The sequence below is a fragment of the Aplidium turbinatum genome, chromosome 3 (assembly GCF_918807975.1).
Source record: "Aplidium turbinatum chromosome 3, kaAplTurb1.1, whole genome shotgun sequence".
Lineage (NCBI taxonomy): Eukaryota > Metazoa > Chordata > Ascidiacea > Aplousobranchia > Polyclinidae > Aplidium > Aplidium turbinatum.
This window is the reverse complement of record NC_137474.1, coordinates 42,481,471-42,496,032: the sequence shown is the minus strand read 5'-3', so window position 1 is coordinate 42,496,032 and position 14,562 is coordinate 42,481,471. Positions and strand designations below refer to the sequence as shown.

The 14,562-nt window shown below is 40.3% G+C and overlaps 1 protein-coding gene across 1 annotated transcript; it reads right to left on the bottom strand.

Annotated features, from left to right (window-relative positions):
* Positions 1-8,691: 8,691 nt before the first annotated feature.
* Positions 8,692-14,333, bottom strand: LOC145767074 (signal recognition particle 19 kDa protein-like). The gene has a single exon (XM_082578819.1). The coding sequence runs from the start codon at positions 14,326-14,328 to the stop codon at positions 13,909-13,911; it is 420 nt and encodes a 139-aa protein (XP_082434945.1). The 5' UTR covers positions 14,329-14,333; the 3' UTR covers positions 8,692-13,908.
* Positions 14,334-14,562: the final 229 nt, after the last annotated feature.

The window sequence follows — 14,562 nt, the reverse complement described above, 5'->3', positions numbered from 1 at the left end:
TTTTGCCAGCGTCTCATAAAACGGAAATATTTCAACCAAGTTCAGCCTAACAATAGCTATAAATAAAGAGCAGGTATTATGTTTTGAGACTGTATTGTAATTAGCTGCTCAGCCTATTAGTTATTTCCTTGCAGAAAAACAAGCATTTTAAAACGTTTGTCTGACAATCTGCTGCGTTTGGAACGCATATTCAGGGGCGCCGGAGCGATTTTTGACTGGATGGGCAGGAGTATGAAAAAAGGGCACTTTTGTTGCTGAAAGGCCAATCTTTTTTGTAAGTTTTAAGATAAGATATAGCGATAATGCTCATCTATCAGCTCATTGTCGAGTAATGATACAAGTGTCCGCTATACAAAGAACAATGGCACGGAAGGGCATAATGCTATTTTATAATGATGTAATATAACTTACTGTGATGGAGAATTTTGTGTCGTGAATATTATTTTGAGGCAAAAATAGAACATTATAATTAGGCTAATAGCGAATAGCATAAATTGTTATAATGCAAAGTGTGCAGTAGCTTACATGACCTTAAAAGGGCACCATTGCCCCCTCTTCCCTCCCCATCCACAGAAATTTGAGGGCAGGGGGCATTCGCTCCCCTGCTCCCCCCCGCTTCCGGCGCCCCTGCGCATATTGTCCTTTCCAAGTGAAAACATGCGTTCCACAGCAGCGCTGGTTGGTATTGGTGTGTTGTATTTCAAAAACAAGTTGAAAACGTTTAGTTGGAAAGGTATCACTGTTCCAAGCGTGCTGTGATAGTTTAGCATGTATAAATCTTTTAACGAGGTCCACTGCACCAACATCGCTCTTTTCAGGGGCATAGAGCTCTTGAAATAAAGTAGGCTATATTCAACGTCCGCGATGCCATTCATAGACTTTTCGCTTTCTGTCTCTGATCCCTCGTTCTCAATACATGGGTGATCACCATTTGGCGAAGTTCTTCCGCTTGTATTCCAGGGAGCCATTCCAACCAACGCAAAAGCCGGTAATTCGGATGAGTCGCGCTGGCCAGAATACATTGTGAAACTCTTATTGTGAAACGAGATTTTCCATGAAAACAAAAAATGACGCTTAGCGCTTGACGCTTAAAATCGACAAAATAGTTGACGGCGCTATCACTTCCGTCAACTGAAAAATAATTTGACGGCGCTAGCCTCAGCGTCAACAAAAAGTTGACGCCGTCAAATGACGCCGTCAAATTGACGGCGTCAACGTACAACACTGCTATTGCGTCACAGTTACTGTTTACGTGAGTTTGAGATATCGCAAATTATTCTAGTCATTTTTTAAATTGTTGCTTGAAGAGGCTGGTCGCATGTTCAACTGTTTTGCTTAGTGCTTGTCAGCTGGACGAAAATTTCCGTCTTTTATCCAAGTAATCTGTTCTGTAGTGACAAGTTTTAGTGGTGTACGGCGTTGCATTCCATTTTCGACAGCCAGGTGGCTAATTTTACAGAAATACAATTTTGAATAGACGTTTCAAAGGAGTGTTTCTTTTTCGGTCATTACATGCAGACGAACGGATTCGGGAATCTTATGTTACAATTTTCCCACGAAGAGATTATGGTTTAGGGTAGGTGCGGGACCCATGGGACAGATTTTTTTATTTGTTAATAGCGACTCCAACATAAAAACTACGTCGTCCATTTTTTCATAGTTTGTAGATCCACAGACTTACAAGTTATGATGTAAAAATTATTGAAATGTTATAATTAGTTATTGAGTTATACAACATTTTATCAATGTTGTTGGTTGTCCCATGGGTCCCATACCTATGGGACCGATGGGACAGTGTTATGGGACCGATGGGACATATCCAAAATTGCACAAAAGAAGTACAAAAAATGATTTTATGAACTGAAATTGGTTATTTACATTAAAAGTGAAAAATCAACATGAAAAGTCAAGTTCCTTTGTCAATGTTCGTAAGCAATTGCAATATCCATGTATAGATTGTCTATACAGACGAAACAATCTCTGAGAAACGTAGAATGCCGCTTAGGCGTGTTGTCATATCAACTGGTTGTGGCAAGGATTATTTTTTCTTTATCTTTTTGAGAACTTGAGGCAACATCCTCATTGTTTGGAAAGACAAATTAAAATGCCTATTTAAAATGCCCTTGTCCCATTGGTCCCGCAATCAGCAATTTTGGAAAATATTTTTCTGCTGTCCATGCTGTTGACATCTGAAACTCCATTAGTATCACAAACCTTGCTTCCTATATCACTGAGTTAAAACAACTTTATTGTCATCATTGTTATTTCTGATATTTTCCACAGATTTTTTTTAATCCTATAGCTACAATTTATTTTAGTGTCTTAAAATTAATATTTTGCCGCCATTGTTTACACAGTTGAGCTAGATCTTACTCCTTTCACGTGCGCAACCTGAGATACATATTTCGTGTCCAAAATCAATATTGCCAAAAACTATTCACTAGAGGGCAAGATATCGCGCTGTCCCTTCGGTCCCCGTGTCCCATCGGTCCCGCACTTCCCCTACCGCTGTGACCATAAAAAATAAAAAACGTGACTTGTTAGCTGGTAGGCCAAGAGGCACTAGAAGCACATAAAAAATAAAAGACATGACTTGTTAGCTGGTAGGCCAAGAAGCACTAGAAGCACATAAAGAATAAAAGACGTTACTCTGTCTAGTGTTTGGTGCAGAAGCAAAAGAAAATTAAAGACATTTCTTCTCAGTTGGTACTGAAGAACTTCAAGCTAAAAATTAAAGGCGTTTCTTTGTCGGTTCTGAAGAAAAAACTACATTGACATTCATTGGCAAGATTAAAGACAATCGATCTGTGCTTGAAGATTCAAGTCGAAGAATCCAAGCAAGTTTTGTGGAACTTTAGGACTTCATATACCCGTACAACTACGGTATTGTTCATTTAAATTCCTTTTTATATTTTTACGGTCTTTGCAGTTAAGTTTTTTATAACTACTGTAATAATTTTGTGTGTTTGTGTAACTTAATTTTTTAATTGGTAAATTTAGCCTCAACATTTAATATGTCTACACTCGGTGGCGACAGGGACTCGGCCGCCGTCGACTCGACTGAGTTCAAGCCTGATGATGTTCTTTGCGGTCGGGCAGGCCATTCTGGGGAGGGACCCAGTAACGATGAGGCTAAGTCAGTTCGAGAGGCCCGGCATCTTAGAAGGGATATTTTGACTGAAATCGGGGAACTTTCTGTAGCCCTAGGTTCTTTGAGTGATAAGCAGGAACTGTTAATTTTTCGATCTAACTTATCTACTCTAGAAGAGGAATTACGGCATTTCCATGCTCTTTTGACTAAAATTTTTAACTCTGTAATTTTGGCAGAACTTCGTGATAGGGTAGATCCCGAATTTAACTCGTTGAAAAATAACTTCGAACAAAAAGTAAGTGAGTTCACAGATATGTTGCATGCTGACATAGCCTACATCCTGAGGATAGCGCTTCAAATGTAAGCACTAGGATGTCTTAGAGTTCGTCTCGGATAGTTGCACAAATTAACCTACAGCTAAGACGAGAGGAGCTCCAGATCCAAGCTGAGGCCGAAGCAAGAGCTGCTGAGGCCATCGCGAGAGCTGAGGCCATACAAGCTGAGGCTGCCGCGAGAGCTGAGGCCGAAGCGAGAGCTGCTGAGGCCGCCGCAAGAGCTGCTGAGGCTGTACGAGCAGAGGCCGCCGCGAGAGCTGAGGCCGATGCGAGAGCTGCTGAGGCCGCCGCAAAAGCCGAAGCGAGAGCTGCTGAGTTCGCACTCAAAGACGCTCAGTTGAGGGCTGAACAACGTAAAGAGGTAGTTTTAGCTGAATATCGATCAGAGTTGGGCTCCCGGCGTAGTTCTAAGAAGGGCTCTTCTAGCCATTCCAGAAATGAACATCAATCGCAGTTCAATTTACATAACCTTTTCCAGACGCCTGTTCAATCTGTAAGTAGACCAGTACAATCCACATGTTTTCAAACTGTTTCAGGAGGTCTCGGGGCCGCAGCTCAGGATCTTCCGAAGGATCTAAAGCCAAAGCCTGCGAATTTTAGCCGAACTCTTCCCCCAGAGCGTACAGGTCACGGGGCCGCTGATAGCAGTAATGCTTTGCCCCCCTCACAGTTTTCTGCGCCGCTAGTTTTTGATCGCCCAGCTACACGTAATTTGGGTGGTTGTGAGAGGCGTATCGCGTCTCCTGATTTTAACGTTTGTGAGGATCGTGATCGGGCTGTGCATGTGACTGAGCCCCCTCAGCCCCTTAAGGGATATAGCTTGTCTTCTCCCGCTAAATCGAGTTCTCAACAACAGGATAGCTTTTTTGAATACCAAAATAGTAGGACGTTTTTCGATAAGGCGGCCTTGATTGGTTACGATGGTAATAATATGCCATTTATCTTCTTTAAAAGTCGTGTTACGGCCTTGATGGCAGCTTCGCCCTTTAAAGGAATTCGTTTGACTTTGTTACAAGCAGCTTGTGTTAGGACAGCTGCTCAAACGATTGCTAATTTGGTTTCTGACACTCCTGGCTTGTCAGAGGAAGACAGGATAGAAATGTCGTTAGATCGCTTGTCTCAACGTTTTGGGTTTCGTGGAGGTCTTTTCGCCGAACCGGAAATTAGAAAGTATCGCTATGGTAGCAAATTGACTTCGATCTTTTCAAGTGATTTGAAAGAGTTTAAAGATGAATTGTCGCAGTGTCTGCTTTACGCGCAAGCTTATGGTCAGCGTGACAAATTGGAAGGACGTTTTGTTTTGGATTTAGCTAAGCGACTCCCGTTTGACGCTAAGCAGCGTTATCTTGACTTTTTAGGTGATCAGTATGGTAGCACTGATGAGCCTACTTTTCAGAGTTTGTTTGAATTTGTAGTACGGGAGGAAACGCGCAAGTCAACTGATTTTAGCATTATGCTAATGGGCGATTCTGGTGAGTCGCAGCATTTTAAAAAGTCTGGCAAAGAAAAATTGCCTTCATGTCCGGTTAGGCAAACGTCGGTAAAACCCCATGATAATGTGATTTCAGGGAGTTTGCAGTACTCGACTGCTGTTGGCGCACTGCGCGGTGGTGTGGCCAGACGTAGTGACATACCGGCATGTTTTTATTGTTCGTCACGTGGTCAAGTTGAATATCATTTTTTGTCTAATTGTAAAGAATTTTTGCGCTTGACACCTAAAGATCGGAGAGATGTCACTGTGAAAGCTGGCAAATGCTTGAATTGTTTGCGCCAGCATATGGTTAAGGATTGCGTTCATGCAAACAACTGTCGTAAGTGTGACCCTAACAACGATAGGAAACACTATTATCTTCTGCATGATTTTTATGTGACGTCACGTGATTCTCCGGATTCGATCAGCAAAGATGATGCTGGTGCCAGAGTTCCAGTGCGTAATATTAAGATTGGAAATGTTAAAGCAGCCTTTAACCGCATTACTGCTGCTCGTGTTTTGAATCCAATAACTGGTAAATCGAAGTTGGTGTATTGTCAGCATGATCCTGGTTCGCAGTTGACATTTGTTTCGAGTGATTTGGTGTGCGAACTTGGTCTTAAACCGTACGATAAAGCGTCGTTTAAAATGGATACCCTGGCTGGTCAGAAAGCTACTTGTGCTGACCTTGTCAAACTCAACATCCAGTCGTTAGAGACAGATGAACTGTTTTGTGATATAACCTCGGTGGTTAACCCAGCTTGGGCTGACGATGTTAAAACTTTACCGCATAAACAAGATTTAAGTGGTTTCCGTCATTTTCATGACGTGAATATGTTTCATTTGAATGATTGTAGTACTGTAGATGTACTGATTGGCAACGACAACGCTTATTTGATGTGGGCAAAAGAAGAACGTGTTGGTGAAAATCGTAGTGAACCGCATGCTTTACTCACTCCTCTCGGTTGGTTGGCTTGTGGTGGTAAGTCACCCTTAGATGAAAGCGTTGCTAATGTGTGCAGAGTGCAGACGTTTTCAGATCGGATGTCATCTCTGGCTTTCAGCGTAAAATTGAGTCTCGTGATATGGAAATAGCAGACCTGAATAAAGTCATTCAGGATTTGACCTTGCAAAATGAAACCTGTGAATTGTCTCGCAATGACATTTTGGCTAGAGAACTTGTTGAACCGAATATTGAGTTGAAAGATGGTCCATTTGAGATACCTGTACCGTTGAAGGAAGATATTGATCTACCTAACAATTTTGTGTTGGCGTCAGATAGAGCTGCTGCTTTAAGGAAGAAGGCTTTAAAACAACCTGAACTTTGTGATTTCCTTACTGACACCATGAAGGATCTTAAATCTAATGGCTATATTGAATGTGCTGGTGAAGCAGAAAATGTAAAGGGATTTGAATGGTATTTACCTTACTTTGTGACGTCACAATTGAAAAAGCGTATTGTTTACGATGGCAAGTCTGAATTTCGAGGAACTTGTGTTAATGATGTAATGTTTTCGGGTCCTGACTTGTTAAACCCTCTGGCAGATCTCTTGGCTAGATTTCGGCTTGGTAGATTTGGTTTCGTGGCCGATATGACCAAGTACTTTTTTCACATTTTGGACTCTTCAATTCGTAAGCCCAATTTTATTGAACTGGTTACGTACACAGGCAGTGCCGTTCGGATCGTGAACGAACGCCCTTTGGTACCTTTGAGTGACGACCCTAGGGATTTTACTGTCATCACCCCTGCCTCACTTTTGACCCCATACTTAGACCCATAGCCTACTGTGCTGTTGGGAAACCACATGATCGTGACCAATTAAGAAGGGATTATCGGTTCAATTTGTCACTTTCTCAGCAGTTTTGGAGTAAATGGATCGATTTTTACTTGCCAGGTCTTCAGGGCCGGAAAAAATGGCTAAAAATGGCCGAGAATTTGGAGCCTGGTCAACTTGTAGTGGTCGGTTCTCTCCAAGACATTGGTAAACGTGGGAAGCATCAACTTGGGAGGGTGCATGAGGTGATTCCACAAATTAGGAAAGGGAAGCCTGTGGTTCGTAGAGCTAAAGTTGCCGTCTGCAACTATGATGAGAGTACGGGGAAAGTGAAAATAGACTATGTGTTGAGGGATATTTCGTGCCTCGCCCCCGTAAAGAACACCTAAGTGTTAGGGTTTGAGCCTGGTTTTGTCTGCGGTGGCCGACACTTGTCTGAGCCCAGAACAGTCGGTTATTATCGCAACTATTGTATGTATATAGCGTCATTTTAGCGTGTACCTATGGTACCAATTTCATGTATCGTCGTGTATTATTCGTATTGCTGTTCATTCGTTGCATGCCCTTTGTATTTGCGTATTAACTTAAACGTGAGTGATTCAAACAATTTGTGTATCATGTGTTTTTATCCATTGGCTCACAATTGTCGTCAATTCTTTTTTAGTTATGCTATGTCAGACTGTCATAACTAGGGGCCGCTATGTTCCAGACAATTGTTCACCTAATCAAACGTCATATAAAAACCGTTCAGGTCTACTGAATCTTAGCGTATTACGTCATGGAATTTTTCCTAAAAATGAGCCAAAATTGCACCATCGTTCGTAAGACTTGTGTCAAACCTGTTTAAACATGAAACATTGGATCACCACCTTTGAACACCTGTTTGAATTGCGTGACAATGTCTTTCACTATTGCATCACAGTTACTGTTTACGTGAGTTTGAGATATCGCAAATTATTCTAGTCATTTTTTAAATTGTTGCTTGAAGAGGCTGGTCGCATGTTTAACTGTTTTGCTTAGTGCTTGTCAGCTGGACGAAAATTTCCGTCTTTTATCCAAGTAATCTGTTCTGTAGTGACAAGTTTTAGTGGTGTACGGCGTTGCATCTCATTTTCGACAGCCAGGTGGCTAATTTTACAGAAATACAATTTTGAATAGACGTTTCAAAGGAGTGTTTCTTTTTCGGTCATTACATGCAGACGAACGGATTCGGGAATCTTATGTTACAATTTTCCCACGAAGAGATTATGGTTTACCGCTGTGACCAGATGGAAACATCGGAGCAATAGAACAAAACTTCATCTTAAACTTATTTTCTATAACAACTTGAAATAGAAGTGTAAACAAATGTGACACCACAAGGTGATATCATTCGGTTTCGGTAAGTTTGCTTCACAAGGTACAGTACTTGAATAGAGCTTTCCAGTGTAAGTTTAAAACCAAAGTAACGCGTAGAAGTAGCGCGCGCTATACATGGTTCGAGTAGCGGTAGGGCGTTACTTTTCATTGACTTGTCCACTCCGTTAGACGCCCGACTCAAGCTCACGGCTCATGTGGACGGCGTGTGCGCAAGAGTGGAGTTTCCCTATTTTCAGAAATGGAGTGGACTCGAGTTTCATTTTTGCGCTTGACGCAAAAATGAAGTGACGGCAAGATCAAGCAACAGGGGTTCGACGCTCTGGGTGTGCGCTTGAGCAACGCATTTCAGGACTGCTCTCCATTCAGCGGCATCCAATGGAAGGAATAATTCCTGGCAAAAACATTTCAACAACCGGAAACTTCACTCTGTCAATCTCGGTAACCAGCCCTACGTCATAACCTCCTACTAAGTATGCGAATCTGTCAGGAATAACATGTCAAAGGCTTTGTCACTCCCAGGGTAAAGATTCAAAACCAACCGACTGGTAGCGAGTAAACGCCACTCTTTTGGCATATTATCTGATGGCTGAAGATGATGATAGCTCAAAGTAAACACTTTTCTAGAAACTATTTAAAGCTGAAGCAAGCATCATTCCCAGTTCCCACAGAAGTTGTTTAATGATAAACAATACATAAACAGACGTACGTACTTTATTCACAATTTAACATCAAAATGCTTTAAGACTGTCAGTAAAACCATGTATAACAGTAGAACTCGGTTAATCCGGATCTTCGCCTAATCCGGATGAAACTGGAAGTACAAATGATTTGTAATCTTTTTCTTAAGAAACAGCTTCGGATTATCCGGATTATTTAATCCGGATCTTCGCCTATTCCGGACAAAAGTTGCGCTTTCTTTATCGCTTTATCCGGATTTTCCAGACAGTTTTGCCATTTTATGCTAAGACGTAACGTGGCTTATTGCAAGAAATTTCTTATCTATTGTTCCGTTAATGTGACGCAATAAATTATTGCGGATTTCTTCTTTTCATGAACAGTAATCCCTCCTAACGCAAAATTCCTGCGCAAATGCCCAAACTCGTACTGTAACTTGAAAAGATGTCGGTGGAATTTTCGGCGGTATGTCGGTGATGTTTTTCCAATAGAAGACTTTGTTTGATTTTTTGTAAGTTTTCCAAAGAAACTCGTCTTCCGTAACTGTTTTCAAAAGTTTTGAGTGACTACAGATTATTCCTACACGCATGTCTGAAGATATAACTTTTGCCAGTGTGTTTTTGCGTTAGACGCAGAGTCTACAAATACAATCGTTTTACATGCATAGGCTACTGCATTTCAAAAGAACTCTATCACTGGGTCGCTAATATGGTGATCGCGCGTCTAGGAATTGGCAGATGACGACACTAATGCGTTCAATTTCGGTGATTTTTACCGATACCCTTCTATCTAGGTAACGTCAGGCTTGATAGAACCGTCATCGGTTAATCCGGATCTTCGCCTAATCCGGATGGAATCGCCGGTCAAATCGAATCCGGATTAACCGAGTTCTACTGTTTACTTCCAAAACGTCTTTGATAAAGTTTTTTTCTATATTTGAATATTTATGCTGATGTGGCGCTTAAATCTACACCATAAAAATTCCAGGCCAGTACAGTTAAGCTGTTGTCACCAGGGCCGTGTGAGCACTACCTAGTCTTGATGTACTTCTTGAAGAGGCTATTTGAGTGAGCAATGTTTACTTTGAAATATTGCATTATTTTTTGTGGGACTCATAAGTTTTTTACTCCGTTAATCCACTTTCCGAATCTATGCATGCCCAAGGTCGTTGGTTAGGTGAATAGAATGTAGTTAAGCAAGCAACACAAGAAAATTGTGAAAAATAGTAAAAAAATTATATTACATGTTACTGTTGCATGCAAAATTATAAGCCAAAAAAAGCTGCACAAACTAAATATGCATTGGGCCCTAAACGGAAGTGGGCCCCCAGCCGAAGGTTTGGGAAGCAGTAAATACGGCCTCGCATGATGTAAAATATTGATTCAATTCAGTTAGTGTTCATTTCTTACCATCACAACGAAAAACAGTATATGCCAAACACAGCACAGGTCTAGAAAAAAGTAGAAGCGACAAAACGCGGAGGATTATTGAGCTTTTGTAGCAGCTTTTTTTTAAACCGGTCAAAAAACATAAAATAAAAATGAGTAGGCTCCCCAGCCGGGAGGCACGACCTACTAGCCACTCTACATGATAAATTTAATAGCAAAGTTACTAAGTTTTATGTTATTCATTTCTTATTGTATGTTATGTTATTGTATGATGTATTGTATACCTATCTCTACTGACAGTTATATTCTATCTTATATGGTGTCTCCAGCCCCAGGTGTTTTTTGTTTGATTTTAGTGTTATGCTGCGCCTTTAATAAGATAATTATGTATGCTCTAGGTCAGGGACGGGCAACATACGGCACGCGGGCCGGATCCGGCCCGCGACGGGATTTTGAGCGGCCCGCAGACAGTTTCCGGTCTTTACATGATGTGGTCCGCGGCCACTCTACCGCATTCCTCCACTACTTGCTTACTACGTCAAATGATAGTGATTGTTGATTGCACTGGTCAGCAGCAAATTTTAATCGAGCTCGTGATTGATTGATTCTAGAAGCATTTTTTGCGCTGATTTCAAAAATTTCTTTATTTTTTTCCTAGCACATCATGTTTTCTAGATATTCCAATTTTAAAATTTTGAAGACATGCCACATTTACAGGCAAGTAAAGCAGTTTTTTAATTCGCAAATTAAGTGTGACGTCATAATAAAACAATAATAAGCCATACAATTGATGAGCTGGAGCCGTACAATTTTACCGCTTCGTATGTGAACATTGCATGAATCGATCAAGTAATAGAAGCTAACGATCGCTGATGAAGTTGATGGCCCCCTGTGAACTACTTGAAGTTGATGGCCCCCTGTGCTTTTGTCATGATATTGAAGAACTTTTTCACAAATTGGGAGAAGTTCACAATCCTCATGAGTGGCGATTTTTCATCGATTCCTCGAAAAGATGCCTGAAAGCTGTTCTTTTACATAACGGAAATGAGAAGCCATCCATTCCCATAGCACACTCGGTGCACCTAAAGGAATCTTATGAAAACATCGAAATTCTTCTCAATGCTATTAATTACAGGGATTATGAGTGGAGTATTTGTGGAGATCTGAAAATGATTGGAATCTTAATGGGGATGCAAGGGGGATTTACAAAGTACTGTTGTTTCTTGTGTCTGTGGGATAGTCGCGCTACTACTGAGCACTACCAGAAAAGAGATTGGCCAACAAGAAGCTCCTACAATCCTGGAAGAAAAAGTGTCCAAAATGTCCCGCTAGTTAATCCTGACAAAATTCTTTTGCCGCCGTTACATATCAAACTCGGCTTGATGAAGAATTTTGTAAAAGCAATGGGCAAATCAAATTCAAACGGTTTTCTGTACCTCTGTAAGAAATTTCCAAAACTAAGTCATACAAATCTTAAAGAAGGAATATTTGTTGGTCCACAGATTCGAGAAGTTTTAAAAGAAACTGTCTTTGAAAAATCACTCACTTCATCAGAATGTCAAGCATGGCAATCCTTTAAATGGTTATGCTCTAACTTTTTGGGAAATTTCAAGGCTGCTTCCTTTAGAAAAGGTGTTGAAAGGTTGCTCTCAACTTACAATGACATGGGCTGCCGCATGTCCCTCAAGATTCATTTTCTTCATTCCCACCTGGACTTTTTCCCTGAGAACCTTGGTGCAGTGAGTGATGAACAAGGTGAAAGGTTTCACCAAAGCATGGAAGCACGTTATCAAGGGTTCTGGAACGAAAGGATGATGGGTGATTACTGCTGGATGCTGCATCGCGATTATCCAACATGTACACCTAAACGAAAATCATATGCCCAGCGATTGTAATGCAGCAATGTCTAAGTGTCATTGCAACATTCTAAACACTATCTTTGGTATCATGCTAAGCGTTTTTTTGTGTTTTTGTTTGTTGGTTATTTGATGTATGCAAGGTGTTGCAGCTGATCTTGTGTAGCTTGATTGAAGCGCACATTCAGCGTCAACCATGACTGTTTGAAATATAATACAGGGAGCTTAAAAACCTGACACTTCAGTATTGTGCTAGCTCAAGTATTTAGTACCTCAGACAAGGTTTAAGAGGCATTTTTTGCACTCTAGTGTCTATGCATACATATGCAACTAAATAGTGTTAAATCTGTGAAAGCAATGCACAAATCTGAAACACTCTGCTCTCTGAAGCTAATCTAAATTTGAAAATTATAGCGACAAAATCGGTATTTGAACGCATAATTGACGTTTCTGGTCAAAAATTTTCAGACCAATAACTTTAAAACCTGATGTGCTAGAGCAAAACTAGCGCCAGATTTGAAATCAGCAGCAAATTGTGGTCTAAGAAAAGTTACTCCCATTCTCAATTAAAATTTTTTTTCAAATTTTGTTAACCTGTGTTATTTTTTAGTTCTTTTTATTTTCGGTTTTTAGTCAAGTGACAAGCATGTTATGTTCCGTTATTAACGTGCCTTCCATCCTTTTTCTTCGTCTTGTAAGAACCTCCTTCAGTCTCAAGCCGGAAAAATAGATCAAAGTGAAATTTGGCTGATTAGTGTAATAATTAAACGGGAAACGTGTACAAATAATAGTGATTGTTGGTTATACTCTGGTTCTTTGTGTTTTTAGTTTATTTTTTTTCAGTTAGAATTAGATTTCGAATGTACAATAAATATTTTCCTATGGATTTTGCCAAGAAACATAAAGTTGAAAAGGAGTGTCGCGAATTTAACAAATATGCTCAAGCGCTTTTTCACACAAGTCGGCAAGAAAGCAGTAGGCTACTGTATGTTTGCTTTGCAATGAAAGTGACAACTTTGATGGACCACAGATGTCCCATTGACTTCAGAAGCTATTAAACGTTCAGAAGCTACATTACGTTAATTGTTAAAGAATTCATTAAAGACTGTTTTGGTCTTTATGCTTTAAACTTAAAGTTTACATTACATTAAATAGAATTCATTCTTTGTCTAAGTAGATAAATATACGCTTAATGTAGCGATTCATGAATCCGGCCCGCCAACTACTTCATTTTCCCATATCAGGCCCGCCGACTGGAGAAGTTGCCCGCCTCTGCTCTAGGTAGTATTGACTCGTTTTTCTTGGTGTTTTGTCTCTTGTTTATGACTTCCTTGTTGGTATTCTATTTCGTTTTTTTTATTTATTTAATATTGCTACGTAAGTTATGAAGGTGAAAAAGCACTGCTGTGCTTGCAACACCATTATTATTATTATTATTGAAAAAGTTTCAACTTTACTTTTAAAACCCATGCAATTTTGCAACATGAACACAAATCCTTATTGCACACAAACAATTTGACGTACGCACTACGCACAGGCCCGCATTTAGGGGGCAGAGGGTGCAGGTGCCCCGGGCCTCCCGACTTTTGAAGGGCCCCCCTACGTGGAAAAAACGTGATTTTGTGTTTTTCCAATTTTCCTTCAGCCTTTGAAGTTTCTGCAAAATGCTGTGCAGTGCTGGATTAGTGCTACTGTATATGTAGAGGTGGTTTTTCGCGCAAACGGCGCAAAATAATTTTTTGCACGAGGACCTCCCGATCTAAAAGTGCCTCAGCCCCCATCAGCTAAATCTGGCCTTGACTACACACACTGCAAAGGTATTCAAAATTTTCAATACAATTAAAGTTGGAATACCATTCCAAACCAACAACAATTTTAGAATAAAAAACTCCAGACTCTGTCCTGATACCCCAATGCACCTGGCACAATAGTTTCAAAATACAATGAAAATTCTGTTATTATCGTTTCTTCTTTTTGGATTTTCCTTGTGGCTTTGAACTTCCAGTGTCGCCACTGGCCCCTTTGCTATTACGAGATTTTAATTTTGGAATCATTTCGCCTAAATACAGCAACAAAACTTTTTTGTTGGGAAATTTTGGATCAATTAAAGACCCATCCTCATTCTTAAGTTGCACTCTTATCCTCCCACGGAACAACACATCTCCTCGATACAATTCCCTGGGATATAGTTTGTTTTCAACAACTGGCTTTAAACCTGCAGCCATGCAAACATCTTTGATTTCGTTATAAGTTGGGTTATCACAAGCTCTTTGCTTTGGAATTCTTCTGCCTTCAGCAATAGTTTTTCTGCTATTCAAATATGCAGGGTAAATACAAAGACATTTATCAGCATTTGTAGACGACGATGATGCAGCCATTACTCAAGTCTAAACAATAAACGGAGTTAAGAATTATCTGGAAAATATTTGCACAACAGTGAGAACATTTCTACAAATGCTTGCTAAGCTCATGGATGCTACGTTTGCTATTGTCAACTAATTAAACAGAGAAAACATTTTCAACCAAAATATGATTTTTGTAGTAGTGGTATACTTTTAGAAAAGGCAGTGGCTATTTGACCGGCTCCGGTCTTTGAATCTGAAACACTATTT